Below are 18,352 nucleotides of genomic sequence, written 5' to 3'. Positions count from 1 at the left end.
ATTGCAGGCCCCAGGATATGGGGTGGAATCCCTGGAATAGAACGTCTCACTCAGGGATGAGAGATTCCAGTCTCACAACCGCTTCTTTATAATCAGGAACACTTTATTTCCTCTGCAGCACACTGTACAGCATACACAGTCACAGCAGTATTTCTCAGGAGTTCTCCCTCAGGATGACCCTGGCCTTTCACTCCCAGTCAGGGCCCTGGAAGCAGGCCTAGCTCTTCCACTACCCCCTATCAGAGTAGTGGGAACAGTCTACCAGTCTCTCCCAGGGGGAGGGCCTCAAGCCTGCCAGGTCCCTGACAGCTCGGTTAAGTAAGACTCAGCTCCTCTCAGGGTAGGAGCAACTGACTCAATACAGGAAATACAGATCATTAAGACAGATACAACAAGAGCCCGCCCCTGTCCCTTATTGGACACAGGCCTGACTGCATTGCTTTCTCTGCCTCACTGATCTGCAGTGAGTGGGGAGAACCCATCTTAACTCCTGGCAAACCTGCTGTTACCAGGGATTATTGCACAAAAGGAGGACAGAATAATAGCCCAAACCTACCAGGGCTATACTCTCCCTCTGGTGGAATCCAATGGTCCCCACTTGGACCTAAATTTGCGGGTCAATCCTGCAGGTGAACAACCTGTACAAAACAAAATAACATGACATATTATTCACCATAATACAGTGTTATTACATTTGCAGGTTATACACCCTCCTTAGATGGTAACACAAAAAACTAGGATTACTCACAACGTGGAGAATCCGCTATTAACAGTAATGCCTGGGATCAGGTTCCTTTACTACCCTCAGGATATGTATTTACTTGTACTAGCTATACCTCTTAGGGTGGCCTGCGCACAGCATGGTCCACTGGGTTTAGAGCAGAAGTACCATAACACTCGGGGTGGAATACTGGACACCTACAATCATCCCATAATTTAGACATGGGTGCTTATGGTTGGAGAGGATCATGCCCATACACTTTCTTAAGGCATCACCTGGAGATGTAAGGCACCCTTTCTTCATTATACCAATTCTCATCTGATACTTCAGGATCCCAGTCTTCAAGGGAGCTATTAGTATCCCAATTTTTCTCGTCTGATCTTTCCTCATCATAAGAACTATATCCCCTGTCCTCATCAGTGGAACCCATGTCAAACTCAATCCCCCCATCTACTGAGTGGTGAAAATAAAGTAATTACTTTTGGTGATTTCTGACAACTCTGTCAGACACTGGAGGCACATAGGGTTTTACCCAGGCAATGGGCACAATATGAACAACATAATTACCCAATTCCCCAGAGTCCTGTACCAAACCCACCCAGTCCTTGTAATCAGTGAATGGCTTGGGGACCCCCTGTTCACCCAGTGACCCATGGTGACTGTATCTGGTTTCCGAACCAGATGGGACAGGGGCAATGGCAGGGGTAATGGGGCCAGAGACTGGGGCATAGGAAGCAACAGTGTCCGGGGCAAAGTCCTTGGCTTCAGCTAGGTCACGGCCTACCGCAGGGGACATTGGTTGCTTGGACGCAGCCACGCCAGGCCAGCTTTTCCCTCGGTCTACCACCCTGTAAATGTAGTGGTCCATTTCTCGCCTGGAGAGGGCGCTACTCACCGGAGCGGTCGCAGCACAGTCCCAGTCCGCTCCGGAGGTCGCCTTGTAAGTGACATCATCCTCTCGCGAGGTCGCGTCATCTTGTGTCAGGTCCCGCACAGGAAGTACGTCATCCGCAGGACGGGGTACCGGGAGCTCGACACTGTCCTTCATGCGGAAGTAGGCGCTGAGATGGGCCTCCTCTCCATGCTCCTCTGCCGCAGCCTTGGTCGGGGCCTCTTCTAAGGCCTCCTCCATCGGAGCCCGCTCCACATCACAGGCAAGTGGCTCTCTTCTTGCAGCACCGCTGTAGTGATCCACCGGTAGGCGCATCACCCCCGCTGAACTGCTATCACGCTCGTCGGCCGACGAGGCAGGAAGGGACATCTCCGAAGGGGAATGACATTGGGTCCCTCGCAGTCACTGGCGGCAATCGGCACAAAGCAGTCCCGCTTCTGCGCCACCAGCGATAGCGATCCCCATCCTCCCTGGGCAGTCACTGTCTCTTCCTTGGGTTCCACCATCGTGAGTTCCGCCTCTGGAACCGGGGTGCACGGATCCCCTGGAACGTTTGTTGGGGCGCACTGGCCCTCCGCATGGGTAGCATCGACATGGCCCACATCGCATAGCACAACCGCTGGGTCATCCGGCTTTGCTGACACCAGAGGACCGGCTCTGGCCTCGTCAGGTTCGATCACCTCACCCGGTAGCATTTGGGTTGCGGTTTCTGGAACCGGCTCGGGCCTTGTCTCAGTCATTGGGGCTTGGTACACCCCAATGAAAGGGATTAGCGGGCTAGACACAAGATGGCTTGCCCCATTCACAAAGAAAATAGCCCCCCAAACAAGGTCTTCTCCCAGGCATGCACAGTCAGGGCCCAAACACCGCAAGCTGGTGATCCCATCAGTGAGTACATCCAGGAAACCTTCTGGCAGCGAGTAATAGGCAAAGTCATATCGCCTGCTCTTACTTTATGTATACACGGGCACAAAAGAAAGGGGTAACTCACTCCTCTGGCCCACCATGTTCCATCAGTCTCGCATCCAGCTCCTCCTTCAGTTTGGGTAAAGCTCTGGGATTGTCTCTCATTGTGCCCCCTCCCTCTGGTGGAGATTAGAGGAGGGTCACTGGGTGTTACCTCATGATGTGGACTCTTCGCTGAGCCAGTCACAGGGCAGGGGGCTGCGGCTCCTGCTTTCACGCCACTTCCTGCACATAGGCGGGGCTCTAGCTTTCGCGCCAGACCCGGCCAAATCTCTGCAAATACTCTGCTCACAGTCTTTTTGCACGCAGCACGTGCGTCATATAGACTCGGCGGGAAATGCCATTTTAGCTTCTTCGCACCGCGCGGTGCACTATCGCATATAGCAGCCGCCATCTTAGGTGAACCCACAATTTTCACTGTAGCGCAACCCTCACTGTTTGGCAGGGAACTCGCTCTCTTGTGAACACTGCAATACATGTAGCCTCCTGCAAGTGGTAAACTCGGCATACCCCAGGCTAGGCAAAACTCTTTCTTTGTCTACTGCACACGATAACAGTCCATACACGTGCTCTGCGGTTCATAGTCTGGCTACTGGCTAGTAGTACTCTGGGCTCTTCCCTGTGCAGTACTCTTGTGTCTCCCCCTCTTGGCTGCCAGAATCGTAGATCCTATCCAGGGGTCCCTCTGAACTGAGTTAACCAGGCCACCCCCTAGGCATCCTGACTACCCGCCTCAGGTTTGACTAGAAAAGACATAGCCTTGTCTCCAGACCTATTCACCCTTTAGGGCAGTCTAGGGCGTGCTTTGCAAGGTTTTTCGTTCTCCTGACTGCCCCTAGACATCCCCCTTTCAGCAGCACTGTTTCTGGAAGCATACTTTCAATCTTTCTGTTTTGCGTCGCTGAAAGCCTGTCCTGATTATCTCAGCAGTGCCTCCAATGTAACGGGTATTCCCCCACCCAATCGCAGATAGGGTCTCCTAGGGGAATTGCTACTCTGGTTACAAGTATGTGACAGTGGGTGGGGGAGTGGGGAATGTGGATGGACTGGGCGCTTCCCAATTAATATTAGATTGGTGTAATTAGTGACACACCTTAGATACACACAATAAACCTTACACCACAAAGTGATAATAGAAATAAAAGTGTACAAGTGCAGCTCAACTTCCTCTGGTGGGACAGTTCCAAGTCCCAGGATGTAGAATTTTCTTTTCTTGGGGTTGAGGAGGAGCGCAGGATAAGTTCGTGATATGTGAAAAAATAAAAATATATATAGTGCAGATGGTAGATCACTGCTAAAAAGATAATCAATAAATGAAATGAACTCACAAAAATCGTATTGTATTACTGCATGTCAGAGATCCATCTCTCTCTGACTGGAGCCCTTTGTGTAGCTGGGGTCAGGATGCCTCTCAGTGGAGTGGATGATATGCAAGTGAAAGAAACCACAAATAGTGCATACTGTATAAACTATAAATATGTATTAGTCACAAATGTTAAGGAAACTCACATTTTCCATAAATTCAATGGGTGGTGGAGAGAACCGCCGATAGAAGGGTGGTGGAGTGTAAGGCTGCTGCTCTCCACCACCACCCATTTCTCTGCCTCACTGATCTTCAGTGAGTGGGGAGAACCCATCTTAACTCCTGGCAAACCTGCTGTTACCAGGGATTATTGCACAAAAGGAGGACAGAATAATAGCCCAAACCTACCAGGGCTATACAAATATGTAACCTTGCATGTGTTTCAGCATTAACCCTAATCACCCATCTACTTCACCTTCACATGCGTATTTGAGGGTGTGCATCCATTGCACCCCCCACCTTATTGGGGTAATTTTGTGCAGATGCATGCACCTCCCAGTTCTGCGTCAATGGGCTAGATACAGGTGCTTTTGTTTTTAGTGTATTTTATTTCCCTTCCCCTGTTTTTTTTTTTTTTTTTTTAAATATACCCTTGATATTTGTCTAATGTTTCTACTCCTTCCCTGGCTTCTTTATGTTTATGATTATTCCTTATTTTTACCTTGGCATGGTGGACTCCACTCCCCACTTATAGGCTAACCATGCCCCCGGCATCTTTATTAAGCCCCCCCTCCCATCATGGGACTACGGTAACCCGTAGATTCTTTATTTACCTTGTCCTCTCCCCCCCCCCCCCCCGGGTCTCTGCCGCCTCTCCGGACCGCAGCCATAACTCCTGCAGGGTCTTCCTGTAATTTGCCGGTGTCCCGCCTTTTCCGTCCGGCTCCGGCGCCATCTTGGATGTGGCCGGGCACCCGCTATGGGGACCTCTCGCGAGATTTGCCAGCTCCTCGTCCGACGTCATCCGGCTCCTCCCTGTTGTCTCTGAGGGTTGAGAGCCGATCCAAGATGGCCGCCATTCTCTGATGAGCGCTACAGGGGCTGAGGGGCGGTGATTCAACTAACCTTAACGGGTCTCAAACTGGGCTCGCAACTGTAGAGCTTCAACTGGAACAGCAGAATAAAGGATGATGATGGATCGCACAGCCACGAAGATCCAATTCCCTATGGGACCGGAGGATATAAAACAAAAGTGCACACTCCAATTATGCAATAGGTCTGGTTTATTGCAGGTAGGCAAAGCAACAGGACAACACGAACGCACCTACGCGTTTCGTGCACAGGGAACTTTATCAAGGTGACAAAATAACACATTGCTGCTTAATTTATACTCACCTGAGTTGTCCTCCGCACTACCGGGTGTGACGTCATCAGCCCGCGTCTCAGAAGAGTCGCGGTGACGTGGCGTACACAGCCATAGGCTGGGCAAGTCGGGTGATGTGCTAACTCTAACTTACTATCTATTTTTTATAAAACAAACTTTATTAACAAAAAACTAAATGAACAACATGTAAAAACGTATGTAAATATACAATTAAAAACGTGATCAATCATGCTAGTGCAGCAAATTTGCCTGAGTAAAGTCAATATGAACAGGTTAATTGAGTTAATACAAGAAGGGAATTTATAGTGATTGTATTTCTCGAAGTATTGTAACATTCTATTACTAATAACCCCTCTTGTTAAATGTTTATATTGCATATTGAAACTTATACTCGTGCAAAAAATAGTAGTTACCTTGTAGTTCATAGGAAGAACATGTTCATAATGTAAAGAGTATGTATAAAGTGATGGTTGCATAATTATGGTTCATATTGATTCTTCACAATTTAATGCAGTAAACACACTTATAGTAACATAACCAATAAACATTTATGAAATGACCCCAACAGAAGGCCTCATACAATGTTAATTAATGTAACACTGGAAAAAATCTGTAACTACATGTGTACATAATACTGAGTATTGTACAAATATATATCTAATGGAAGAGAGCATGAACAGTGGTTGGGAAAGCAAACAAAATAATGAATATGAATGATTCTATAATAATTAATCCAAATATATAATTTGAAGATTATTTACAAATGATACATTGAAATAATATATTTTATTTTAATAAAAAATGAGAAAAAATAATTAATTAATTCCAATAATAATATATATTGATTATAATAATTGAATAGAAAATTATAAAAATATATTTAGAAGGAAAAATGTCTTCATAATCAAAATATATAAAAAATCATTATAAAAAGTGACTTATATCCCAATCAACGTTCATGCCAAGAGGTTCTCTGGTTCTGAGTGTGAAAATCCAATAGGATTCACGTCTGTCTAACATCTTAATTCTATCCCCACCCCTTGGGGATAAGGGAATGTGTTCAATGTCTTGGACCGAGAGGAGATTCACATTACCATAGGGACAATTTGAGAAATGTTTCGGTACAGGATGATTTTGGTCTTTATTACGAATTAATCTAAGGTGTTCTAGAACCCTAATTTTTAGTTTTCTTGTTGTCCTTCCGACGTATTGACGTCCACAACCACATTTAAGTAAATATACAATGTGTGTGGAATTACAATTAATAAAAGTTTGAACATTGTACGTCATTCTTGTAACCGTTGATGTAAACATTTTATCTTGATTCATATATGTACATGCTTTACATTTAGTGCATGCATACGTTCCTTTTGGCAATGTGGATTTTATCTCATCTACAGCTGTAGACAAACTGGGAGATAATGTATTAGCTAATGTTTTTGCGTGTTTAAATATAACATTAGGACCCAAAGACACATATGGTTTTAACACTGGATCTAGGGATAAAATATTCCAATGTTTTTTGAAAATGGCTTTAATAGACTGTGCTTGTCTACTAAAGGGTGTAATGAAAGACGGGCTATAATTGGATCTTGATCTCTTGACGGATTTTTGTCTGAGAAGAGTATTTCTGTCCATATTATAAACCTCTTTTAGTATTCTATCTAGATCAGCTTTTTTGTAACCTCTCTGTAAGAAACGAACATATAAATCATTTGACTTTACTTGAAATTCATCGTCATTAGAACAATTGCGGCGAGTTCTAATAAATTGGCTTTTTGGTATTCCCATGAACGTGGCTTGAGGATGACAGCTGCTAGCCCTTAAAAAAGTATTACGTGAATTAGGTTTACGGTACAATGTGGTCTGTATAGAAAGTGCCGTGTCAATATATAAACATAAATCTAAATAATAAATGTGTTGCAAGTGATAAGAAAATGTGAAAGGGAGATTAAACTCATTATCATTAAGTGCAGAAATAAATTCCAAAAGTGTGGTGATGTCTCCCTCCCAAATGACCAGAAGATCTTCAATGTAGCGCCTATAAAAAAGTATGTGCTCCCTATATTTATTCATTTCTCCAAACACGTGGAACGACTCCCACCACCCCATGAAGAGGTTGGCATATGATGGGGCAAAACTTGTGCCCATGGCCGTTCCACGTGTTTGGAGATAATGAATCCCATTGAAAAGAAAAAAATTGTGAGTGAGTAAAAAGTGAATTGCATCCAGAAGAAAAGTAACTTGTGCTGGTGCTAAATCTGACCGATTAAGAAAGTGACGTGCAGCTGTCAAGCCATGTTCATGGGAAATGATGGTATACAGAGATGTGACGTCTAGTGTCACCCATACCATATTGTGGTTCCATACAACCCGATCAAGAGTGGTTAATAAATCACTACTGTCTCGGATGTATGAAGGCAATTGTTGAACAAGGGGCTGAAGGAAGAAATCCTTTTTAGAAGCAATTGATTCGTGGAGAGTATACCGCACGGCTGGGTAGCAGGAGAGTAGGAGAATTGGAAACCGGCAGGAGGAGAGAGCGTGACACGCATAGCAGCATCACTGATCCAGCGCCCCTGGAGCTCCATACAACATCCATACAGCATCTGCCACACGTGGGGACGCCAGAGAGTGAGCTCCGGTCGCCATCTTGGATCCACAGAAAGTGCTTCCAGTCCTGCTGCTTTCAAACATCCTGCATCCTGTGAGTAGGGTAACGATTTTGCCCCCCCGGATTAGTGTGTGAAACTATCCAGAATCCTGCATTAGTTGTTAATAAATAGCTTTTTTATTATTTTCTGTCTGGCTAGTTGTTGTTGTGAGTCTGTCTTGTTTGTTCTACAGTATGTTGTTAGTGTTATATGTTTTTATGTCCTCATTCTGACATACTGCACTATAATTTTCTCTTTATTTTTTCACATATCACGTCACGTTTTGGAGAAAATCTGCACTTTGCTTGTCATCATCACCAAAGGACTTTGATTTGGACTTTACACTTCACGGTTTGAATTGGCGCCGGCTTATCTTTTTTCTTTCTTTGCTAAGTTACTGACTGTACAGTCAGTTTTTGTCTGGCTGCCATCATATAATTATTATTATTGTGTGTTTTAGCGCTGTTTTGCACCGTCTTTTCTGTTTTATAAGTGTGTTTACTGCATTAAATTGTGAAGAATCAATATGAACCATAATTATGCAATCACCACTTTATACATACTCTTTACATTATGAACATGTTCTTCCTATGAACTACAAGGTAACTACTATTTTTGCACGAGTATAAGTTTCAATATGCAATATAAACATTTAACAAGAGGGGTTATTAGTAATAGAATGTTACAATACTTCGAGAAATACAATCACTATAAATTCCCTTCTTGTATTAACTCAATTAACCCGTTCATATTGACTTTACTCAGGCAAATTTGCTGCACTAGCATGATTGATCACGTTTTTAATTGTATATTTACATACATTTTTACATGTTGTTCATTTTATTTTTTGTTAATAAAGTTTGTTTTATAAAAAATAGATAGTAAGTTAGAGTTAGCACATCACCTGACTTGCCCAGCCTATGGCTGTGTACGCCACGTCACCGCGACTCTTCTGAGACACGGGCTGATGACGTAACACCCGGTAGTGCGGAGGACAACTCAGGTGAATGCACGCCCTGGATGTCTGGATGTCTTTTCAAGCACTAAGGTAAAGGGCCGCAGTGCCCTATCATATATATATATATATATATATATATGCATACCCATGCTTTTGCATTGTAATATTGGTTATTTGGTTGGGTGTATACAGTGTTTAATCTGAGGAGGTCAAGTGGACCCCACTAGACACTTAACCCTTCCTATGTATACGCAATCATCATTCAAGGACTTCCCATTGTCATCCTGATTATTAACATATGTTGTGGAGGAATTCTCTCTGATTTTGGATGCATCACATCTCTTCTACCTTCAACTGGAACAGATAAGTGGAAGAAATTGGCTCCTGAACTCACTTTGGGCTGCGGGGTTGTTTCTTCTTGTCCGCTTTCCTGGCTTCTTTCCACGATAGGTCCGGTGCTGCTCCCCCTGCAGTAACTTCCTGCGGTATCTTGTCCTGTAGCCCCAGCTTGGTTAGGAAGTTTCCTCCATCCTCTAGGCATCGCATCGTGCTGGCCGCTCCATTTTGGATCACCATCAGGCCAAATGGGTATAGCCAGCGGTACCAGGTCCCTGCCTCTCGCAGCACTTTGGTGATGGGGGCAAGTTGTTTCCTTTTTAGCAGGGTAGTGGGAGATATATCTTGGTAGACTTGCAGCTTATACCCCTCAAAGTCCCCTTGGCTTCTGGTTATTTGGCAGAATGTCTCCTTCACTTTGAAAAAGTGAAATCGTGCGATGATATCTCGGGGGGGGGGGGCCCATGTTGTTGCCGCGACCTCAGAGCTCTGTGGCAGCGGTCCAGGTGCAGGTCTTGTTCTGAGCGGTCCGGCATTAGATTTTGGAGCCACCTTCCCATAAACTTTTCAGGCTCCGTCTCGGTCTCCGGGACCCCCCTGACCCTCACATTGTTCCGGCGGTCTCGGTTGTCGGCATCCTCCTGCTTGTCCATGAAGTCTCTGACCGAGTCCCTCACCTGGGCCCCTTGCTTGTCAGTTTTGTGTAGGGCTTTTATTGTAGCGTCCATTTTTTTTTCTAGGGAGTCTGTTCGCTCTCCTATCCCGCAGACGTCCGCTCTTAGTGCTGCCACTTCTGACTGAAAACATTTTTTAATGTCCAGGCAAAATTCCCTCATATCCTTTCGTCGCATTATTTGATTGTCTCTGCTAGTATCCTCTCTGTCGTCCTCCTCCTCCGATTCAGAGTCGCTTCGCGCCATTTCTTCCTGACTTTTGGCCCGAGCTGAATCTCCTTTGGCAAAGTAATACGTCAGGACCGTGGAGGTTCTCTTTGAACGGGTCGTCCTCAACATCCTGGGTTGATACGGCAGCTTTGGGGAAAGTTCTGGGTATGTTTTGGTGCACTTTGATGGCTAATGGCTCACACGTCCATGCTGGTCAGCCGCCGCGCATACGCCCCAGAATGTTCATTTTAAGATATATGTGTACACCCACTTCCGGGTTATAATACGAGGAAGGGTAGCTAATCTGGTGTAAAAGGAAATGCTACTAATGAGTAAGTCTTTTAACCAGCCGATGGGTAGGCGTCCTTCCTGAAACATTGTGTTTTATACGCCTCCACGGACATCTAAATAAAATACGGTTCATTTGGATCGTGGTAAAATATCCCTGTTTGCAGCCGTTTTCTTTGCTTTGGATCAGCCGCATATAGAGGCACCAGCAGCATGGAAACAAGGGCTCCACGGGAGCAGACCAGGAAGGATGAATTGATGGCGATGGCGAGCAATCACGAACGAAAATCTAGGTACTGTCACACACTGTCCCCCATGTCACTCACTCCTCCCCATGTGTCACCTGCTCTCCCCCTACCCACTTGTACTCTGTCAGTATACAGTGCTGTCAGGTTATACTCTGTGCCAGTGTATGCTGCGGTCAGGTTATACTTTGTGTCAGTGTATGGTGCGGTCAGGTTATACTCTGTATCAGTGTATGGTGCTGTGAGGTTATACTCTGTGTCAGTGTATGGTGCTGTCAGGTTATACTTTGTGCCAGTGTATGGTGCGTCAGGTTATACTCTGTGCCAGTGTATGGTGCGGTCAGGTTATACTTTGTGTCAGTGTATGGTGCGGTCAGGTTATACTCTGTGTCAGTGTATGATGCGGTCAGGTTATACTCTGTGTCAGTGTATAGTGCGGTCGGGTTATACTTTGTGTCAGTGTATGGTGCGGTTAGGTTATACTCTGTGCCAGTGTATGGTGTGGTCAGGTTATACTCTGTGTCAGTGTATGGTGCGGTCAGGTTATACTCTGTGTCAGTGTATGATGCGGTCAGGTTATACTCTGTGTCAGTGTATAGTGCGGTCGGGTTATACTTTGTGTCAGTGTATGGTGCGGTTAGGTTATACTCTGTGCCAGTGTATGGTGTGGTCAGGTTATACTTTGTGTCAGTGTATGGTGCGGTCAGGTTATACTCTGTGCCAGTGTATGGTGTGGTCAGGTTATACTCTGTGTCAGTGTATAGTGCGGTTAGGTTATACTCTGTGCCAGTGTATGGTGTGGTCAGATTATACTCTGTGTCAGTGTATGGTGTGGTCGGGTTATACTCTGTGTCAGTGTATGGTGCGGTCAGGTTATACTTTGTGTCAGTGTATGGTGTGGTCAGGTTATACTTTGTGTCAGTGTATGGTGCGGTCAGATTATACTCTGTGTCAGTGTATGGTGCGGTCAGGTTATACTGTCTGTCAGTGTATGATGCGGTCAGGTTATACTCTGTGTCAGTGTATGCTGCGGTCAGGTTATACTCTCTGTCAGTGTATGGTGCGGTCAGGTTATACTCTGTGTCAGTGTATGGTGCGTCAGGTTATACTCTCTGTCAGTGTATGGTGCGGTCAGGTTATACTCTGTGTCAGTGTATGGTGCAGTCAGGTTATACTCTGTGTCAGTGTATAGTGCGGTCAGGTTATACTCTGTGTCAGTGTATGATGTGGTCAGGTTATACTCTGTGTCAGTGTATGGTGCGGTCGGGTTATACTTTGTGTCAGTGTATGATGTGGTCGGGTTATACTCTGTGCCAGTGTATGGTGTGGTCAGGTTATACTCTGTGTCAGTGTATGGTGCGGTCAGGTTATACTCTGTGTCAGTGTATGGTGTGGTCAGGTTATACTCTGTGTCAGTGTATGGTGTGGTCAGGTTATACTCTGTGCCAGTGTATGGTGTGGTCAGGTTATACTCTGTGTCAGTGTATGGTGCGGTCAGGTTATACTCTGTACCAGTGTATGGTGTGGTCGGGTTATACTCTGTGTCAGTGTATGGTGCGGTCAGGTTATACTCTGTGCCAGTGTATGGTGCGGTCAGGTTATACTCTGTGCCAGTGTATGGTGCGGTCGGGTTATGCTTTGTTTCAGTGTATGGTGCGGTCAGGTTATACTCTGTGTCAGTGTATGATGTGGTCGGGTTATACTCTGTGTCAGTGTATGATGTGGTCAGGTTATACTCTGTGTCAGTGTATGGTGCGGTCAGGTTATACTCTGTGTCAGTGTATGGTGCGGTCAGGTTATACTCTGTGCCAGTGTATGGTGTGGTCGGGTTATACTTTGTGTCAGTGTATGGTGTGGTCAGGTTATACTCTGTGTCAGTGTATGGTGCGGTCAGGTTATACTCTGTGCCAGTGTATGGTGTGGTCGGGTTATACTTTGTGTCAGTGTATGGTGCGGTCAGGTTATACTCTGTGCCAGTGTATGGTGTGGTCGGGTTATGCTTTGTTTCAGTGTATGGTGCGGTCAGGTTATACTCTGTGTCAGTGTATGGTGTGGTCGGGTTATACTCTGTGCCAGTGTATGGTGCGGTCAGGTTATACTCTGTGTCAGTGTATGGTGCGGTCAGGTTATACTCTGTGCCAGTGTATGGTGTGGTCGGGTTATACTTTGTGTCAGTGTATGGTGCGGTCAGGTTATACTCTGTGCCAGTGTATGGTGTGGTCGGGTTATGCTTTGTTTCAGTGTATGATGTGGTCAGGTTATACTCTGTGTCAGTGTATGATGTGGTCAGGTTATACTCTGTGTCAGTGTATGGTGCGGTCAGGTTATACTCTGTGTCAGTGTATGGTGCGGTCAGGTTATACTCTGTGCCAGTGTATGGTGTGGTCGGGTTATACTTTGTGTCAGTGTATGGTGCGGTCAGGTTATACTCTGTGTCATTGTATGGTGTGGTCGGGTTATACTCTGTGTCATTGTATGGTGTGGTCGGGTTATACTTTGTGTCAGTGTATGGTGCGGTCAGGTTATACTCTGTGCCAGTGTATGGTGTGGTCGGGTTATACTTTGTGTCAGTGTATGGTGCGGTCAGGTTATACTCTGTGGAGATGGAGGGTTGGTCAGCGCACGGGATTTTGCTCAAACATAGAGATAAGAAGATATGGAACACGGAATTAGTGTTTTGGTAGCCAAACAGTACAATAGAGAGTAAAAAAGTTTTCCTTTAAAATGATTGATATTAAAAATATTTTAAAAAGAGAAAATTTCTTAAATAAAATTCTTAAATAAAATTGTGTGGTTTATTGAGCTATTTGTGGGCAGATGCAAAATATGTGCTATATGTGAATGGCTAGCAGGGCTTCTGTGTGTTTGTATAGCCTGCTGTTGGTCTGGGGTTAAAAGGGATAATTGGGCTGGTTAGCAGAGTCTAGTGCAGTCTTTCCTTCACGGAATGCTGCCAGAAGCAATGAATGGCTTTCTCACCCTCCTAGTGGAGGCAGTATGTGAGTTGCTTCTCTCCCGGGTGCCCAAATTGAAAGAAAAAGGGCCGAACTCGGTGAGTGAGCAAATAAGATTTATTGGGAGAGAAGCAACTCACATACTGCCTCCACTAGGAGGGTGAGAAAGCCATTCATTGCTTCTGGCAGCATTCCGTGAAGGAAAGACTGCACTAGACTCTGCTAACCAGCCCCATTATCCCTTTTAACCCCAGACCAACAGCAGGCTATACAAACACACAGAAGCCTTGCTAGCCATTCACATATAGCACATATTTTGCATCTGCCCACAAATAGCTCAATAAACCACACAATTTTATTTAAGAATTTTATTTAAGAAATTTTCTCTTTTTAAAATATTTTTAATATCAATCATTTTAAAGGAAAACATTTTTACTCTCTATTGTACTGTTTGGCTACCAAAACACTAATTCCGTGTTCCATATCTTCTTATCTCTATGTTTGAGCAAAATCCCGTGCGCTGACCAACCCTCCATCTCCACTGCAACTATAAGAAGATTCCGGGCTTTATCTTCTCTACTGGTCCAGCTGCAGAAAACAACAAGGGCAAGTATACACTTCCCTTTCTTTGGTTACACATTACCACACAGGCAGCATCACAAGCCTATACAAATAGGGAGCGCCCCAACCTCTTTTCTTTTTGTCAGGTTATACTCTGTGTCCGTGTATGGTGCTGTGAGGTTATACTCTATGTCAGTGTATAGTGCGGTCAGATTATACTCTGTGTCAGTGTATGGTGCCGTGAGGTTATACTCTGTGTCAGTGTATGGTGCGGTCAGGTTATACACTGTCTCATTGTCCCTGAATAGGCACGTCATTTACATGAAACAAGAATTAGGAGTGATCTAGGATTGAGTTTCATAGGGAAGCTTTCAGTTTCGTTTCCTGCAAGCCCTGCAGAAGCAGGGAGGGGTGTATTGTGATCCAAAGGTATGATAGTCACCCGATCAGTGACAAGCCTTCCTTCTGCAGGTGCAGGGAGGGGTGTATTGTGATCCAACAGTATACTAGCCACCCGATCAGTGACAAGCCTTCCTTCTGCAGGTGCAAGGAGGGGTGTATTGTGATCCAACAGTATACTAGCCACCCGATCAGTGACAAGCCTTCCTTCTGCAGGTCAGGGAGGGGTGTATTGTGATCCAACAGTATACTAGCCACCCGATCAGTGACAAGCCTTCCTTCTGCAGGTGCAAGGAGGGGTGTATTGTGATCCAACAGTATACTAGCCACCCGATCAGTGACAAGCCTTCCTTCTGCAGGTGCAGGGAGGGGTGTATTGTGATCCAACAGTATACTAGCCACCCGATCAGTGACAAGCCTTCCTTCTGCAGGTGCATAACATGGAAGGTGAGTACTGTACATCTCTTCCCTTTATTATCAAATCAGTCTAAATACTCCGAAGCAAGCAGCAGTGTGTTTCAATTCATGGCAGCAGTGAAGGGGGGAAGCTTTTTGAAATCGGTTACAGAAAGGAAATCTAAGCACAGTGGGAGTGATTATTTTAACCTGTATAATGCCAACAGCTGAGTTAATATGACTTTTTGTAGCTGTAGTTTTATAACTGAGTTAAAGAGATGCACGGTTAGTATTTTTGCTTCGTAATGTGTTGCAGGCTCTCTGGCAACAGGAGGGGTTAATAGATCCACTTTTATTAAGGGGAAAGGGAACCTGTACAGTAGGTTTCTGGGAGAGGCTGAGCGACACCTGATTTGGTAGAGTCCCCAGTGACTTATACACTGGCCCAAACACTCCTTTTATATACATTAATACAGCGGTGTGCAAACTGGGGGGGGGCGCCCCCTGGGGGGGCAGGAGATTTGTCTGGGGGGGGCCCGGGCGGTTGCAGAGGCTCCGTGCTCCTCCCCCAGGCATTTAAATGAATACCGGGGGATCGCGTGAGGCCTCTGCAACACTAAACCTTACTGGGATTCATCCGCGTCTCCATGGCAACGCGGCGTCAAATGACCCCGCGGTGTCATGTGACGTGACGTCACCAGCGTCAAATGACGCCGCTGGTCACCTGACCTAACGTCACGTGACCCCGGAGCGTCATTTGACGCTGCTGCCAGGTACGAGAGGGGGCGCAAGACCGGGGGAGGCAAGGCAGGGGCGCGCAGCATCAAAAGTTTGCGCTCCCCTGCAGTAATACATGGAGAGATACCTGCGAACAGAACTAAACACACCTGAGAGACCTGGGAGCACAACGTCAGTACCATGTCTGTAGGAATGGCGGCCAGTATGACAGTCGCTGGATGTTTTATTCGTGATGTCATTTTTAACCCTGTGAGTATTAGAGAATATTCAGATCCCCTCTATTACCTATGGGACAACAACGACCCTGTCCTGGTTTTGAATTCATATTTGCTTGATCGGAAGAAAGACCAAAGTGGACCATTATCACACTGCGCTGTACACAGCATGCTTGTGTCTTGTGCATCTCATTTTTAGCATTGTAAGATGACATTCTGTCCTGCAATAACCTGCAATTACACATCCCAAGCTAAAGGCTTTGGTTTTGGTTTTAATGTTACTAACAAAATAATTGTACATACGTAAAGTCTGCGTTTATTTATAGATACTGTATTTATTTCAGGCAAACAGTCAAGGAAATCTAAAGGCGGCCCTAGAAAAAGACCGTGGGAGGAGACATCGGGAAATATTCAGGTCTGTGATACTTTAATTTCAAAGCATTCTGTAGGATTTAAAAACATTTTTTGCATCAGTTAAAATAGGACAGGCGTGGTTAATGCTATGCCCAAAACAGAGCCGCTTATGGGGGGGACAGCTAGAACAACTGCACCGGGCACGGCGGCAGCAGGTCGCCCGGCCGGAGCTGGAACTTGGGCCTGGTCAGAGGTCGGGCCCAACTCCCATGGCTGCCTGGCCGTTTGCTGCCAGTCCCCAGCTCCCCCCAGGGGAGCGGGAGTGAGGAAGGCAGAGGGAGAGAAAGAGGGGAAAGAGTGGATGGGGAGAGAGTAGTAAGAGGGGGAGAGCGTAGTACGAGGGGGAGGAGGGAGGGGGCGATGGGAGAAAGGGAAGGGAGAAAGAGGGGAAAGAGAGTGTAAGGGGAGGGGGAAAATAGAGAGAAGGGAGGGGGAGGGAGGTAGAAGAGAAGGATAACGGATAGGGGGAATGGATGGATAGGGGAGGGAATGAGGGATGGTGGAAAGGGAGGAAGGCATAGGGGGAGGGATCGGTGGGAGTGGAAGGATAGTAGGGATACGGGAGAGGGAGGAATAGGAGAGATAGGGAGGGATATGGGGGAGGGATAGGGATGGGGGGAGAACATGGATAGGAGGAGGAAGAGGAAGAGAGAAGAGAGGAATAGAGGGAGGAGAAGAATAGAGAGAGAGGGAGGAAGAGAGGGATAGAGAGAGGGGAGGGAGAAAGGGGGGAGGAGAGGGGAGAAATGGAAAGGATAGGGAGAGAAAGAGGAGAAAGAGCGGGAGGGTAGAGAGAGAGGAGGGAGGGAGGGGGAGAAAGGAGAATGTAGGGATAGGAGAGGAGGGATAGGGAAGGAAAGAAAGGGAATTAGGGATAAGAGAGAAAGGAGAAGGTAGGGAAAGGGGAGGAAGTAAAGGGAGGGATAGGTAAGGGGGGAATGGAGGGAGAGATAGGAGAGGGAGAGATTGGGAAGAGAGAGGATAGGGGGGAGAGGATAGGGGGTGAGGAGAGTGAGAAGAGAGGGGGAGGAAGAGGAGGGTAGAGGGAGAAGGAAGAGTGATAGAGGGTAGGAAGAGAGAGAGGGAGAGTTAGAGAGAGGGGTGAAGAGTGAAGGATGGGGAGAGTGATGGGTAAAGGGAAGATTGAGACAGGTGGAGTGAGAGTGAGTGAGAGGGGGGAGAGAAATACATGGGGAAGTGAGAGGATGAGGGGGGTGAGAAAGCATAAAGGTAAGTGAGAGGGTGAGGAGCTTGCAGGGCTGCTGACACGAGGGGCCAGGTGAGAACTCCAGTCCTGGATCCCGGGAAAGCTGTCAGGGACTCTGGCAAAGATATTAGTTTAAGATATTATACTTAAGTAAGAATATTCAAAGGCAAATGAGAAAGTTAAAGAAAGAGAGTGTGCATGGTGTTCAGGAGTAAATCATCTTGTGTGTCCCCCTGCTAATCCATTGAGGGCTCTTAGCAGAAAATAATTTGTGTCGACTTTGTGTTAACTTTATAAATATGGTAAGTACAATCCTTATTCTCAATTAAATGTAGCCCCTTTATTTTACCTTAGATAAACACCTGCTACTAAGGTGGGGCCGAGTCCTCCTTTCTTTCTTATCCAACAAAATACTTCAGTACCCCTTTACTTGTCTTGAAATGACGATCTGCTCAGTAGCTACTCATGCCTCCCAATATCAGGCAGAATGCTTCTCAGCACTGGCTCAACTCCTGGATTCGATCTGTGATCTGGTCACCCAGTGTTTACTAAGCCGTACCACTCACAGACTGGTTCCTGACCACTTACAGTATATCGCCCGAGGTCCCTCAGGGTCTCCAGAAGCTCTGCCTCCATGTGCTCCACCACGGACCATCCAAAAGTCACATCCTGAACACACCTTGTAGAGGAGTCAGGCAGGGGGCATTGTGTGCATTTCAGCTGCATGCACTTATAAATGGGGTTACATCCTCCACCTGCACAAGATGTTGATCGTCCCATCAAGTTTATGTAACGCGTAGCTCACCACAAACGAGGCGCGATCGCGGGGCTGAGGTA

The 18,352-nt window shown here is 46.1% G+C and overlaps 1 protein-coding gene across 1 annotated transcript in view; it reads left to right on the top strand.

The window, feature by feature from the left end:
* Positions 1-14,544: 14,544 nt before the first annotated feature.
* Positions 14,545-18,352, top strand: part of LOC142491315 (interferon-induced GTP-binding protein Mx2-like) — a 52,518-nt gene continuing 48,710 nt past the window's right edge. The window contains exons 1-2 of the mRNA XM_075593702.1: positions 14,545-14,992; positions 16,239-16,309. Of these exons, the coding sequence (XP_075449817.1) occupies positions 14,986-14,992; positions 16,239-16,309 (78 nt within the window). The 5' untranslated portion in view covers positions 14,545-14,985. The remainder of the gene's footprint in view (positions 14,993-16,238; positions 16,310-18,352) is intronic.

The sequence above is a fragment of the Ascaphus truei genome, chromosome 3, assembly GCF_040206685.1.
Source record: "Ascaphus truei isolate aAscTru1 chromosome 3, aAscTru1.hap1, whole genome shotgun sequence".
NCBI classification, from domain to species: Eukaryota; Metazoa; Chordata; class Amphibia; order Anura; family Ascaphidae; genus Ascaphus; species Ascaphus truei.
Note: the sequence above shows the minus strand (reverse complement) of the source record. Positions and strands in the feature narration are given on the sequence as shown.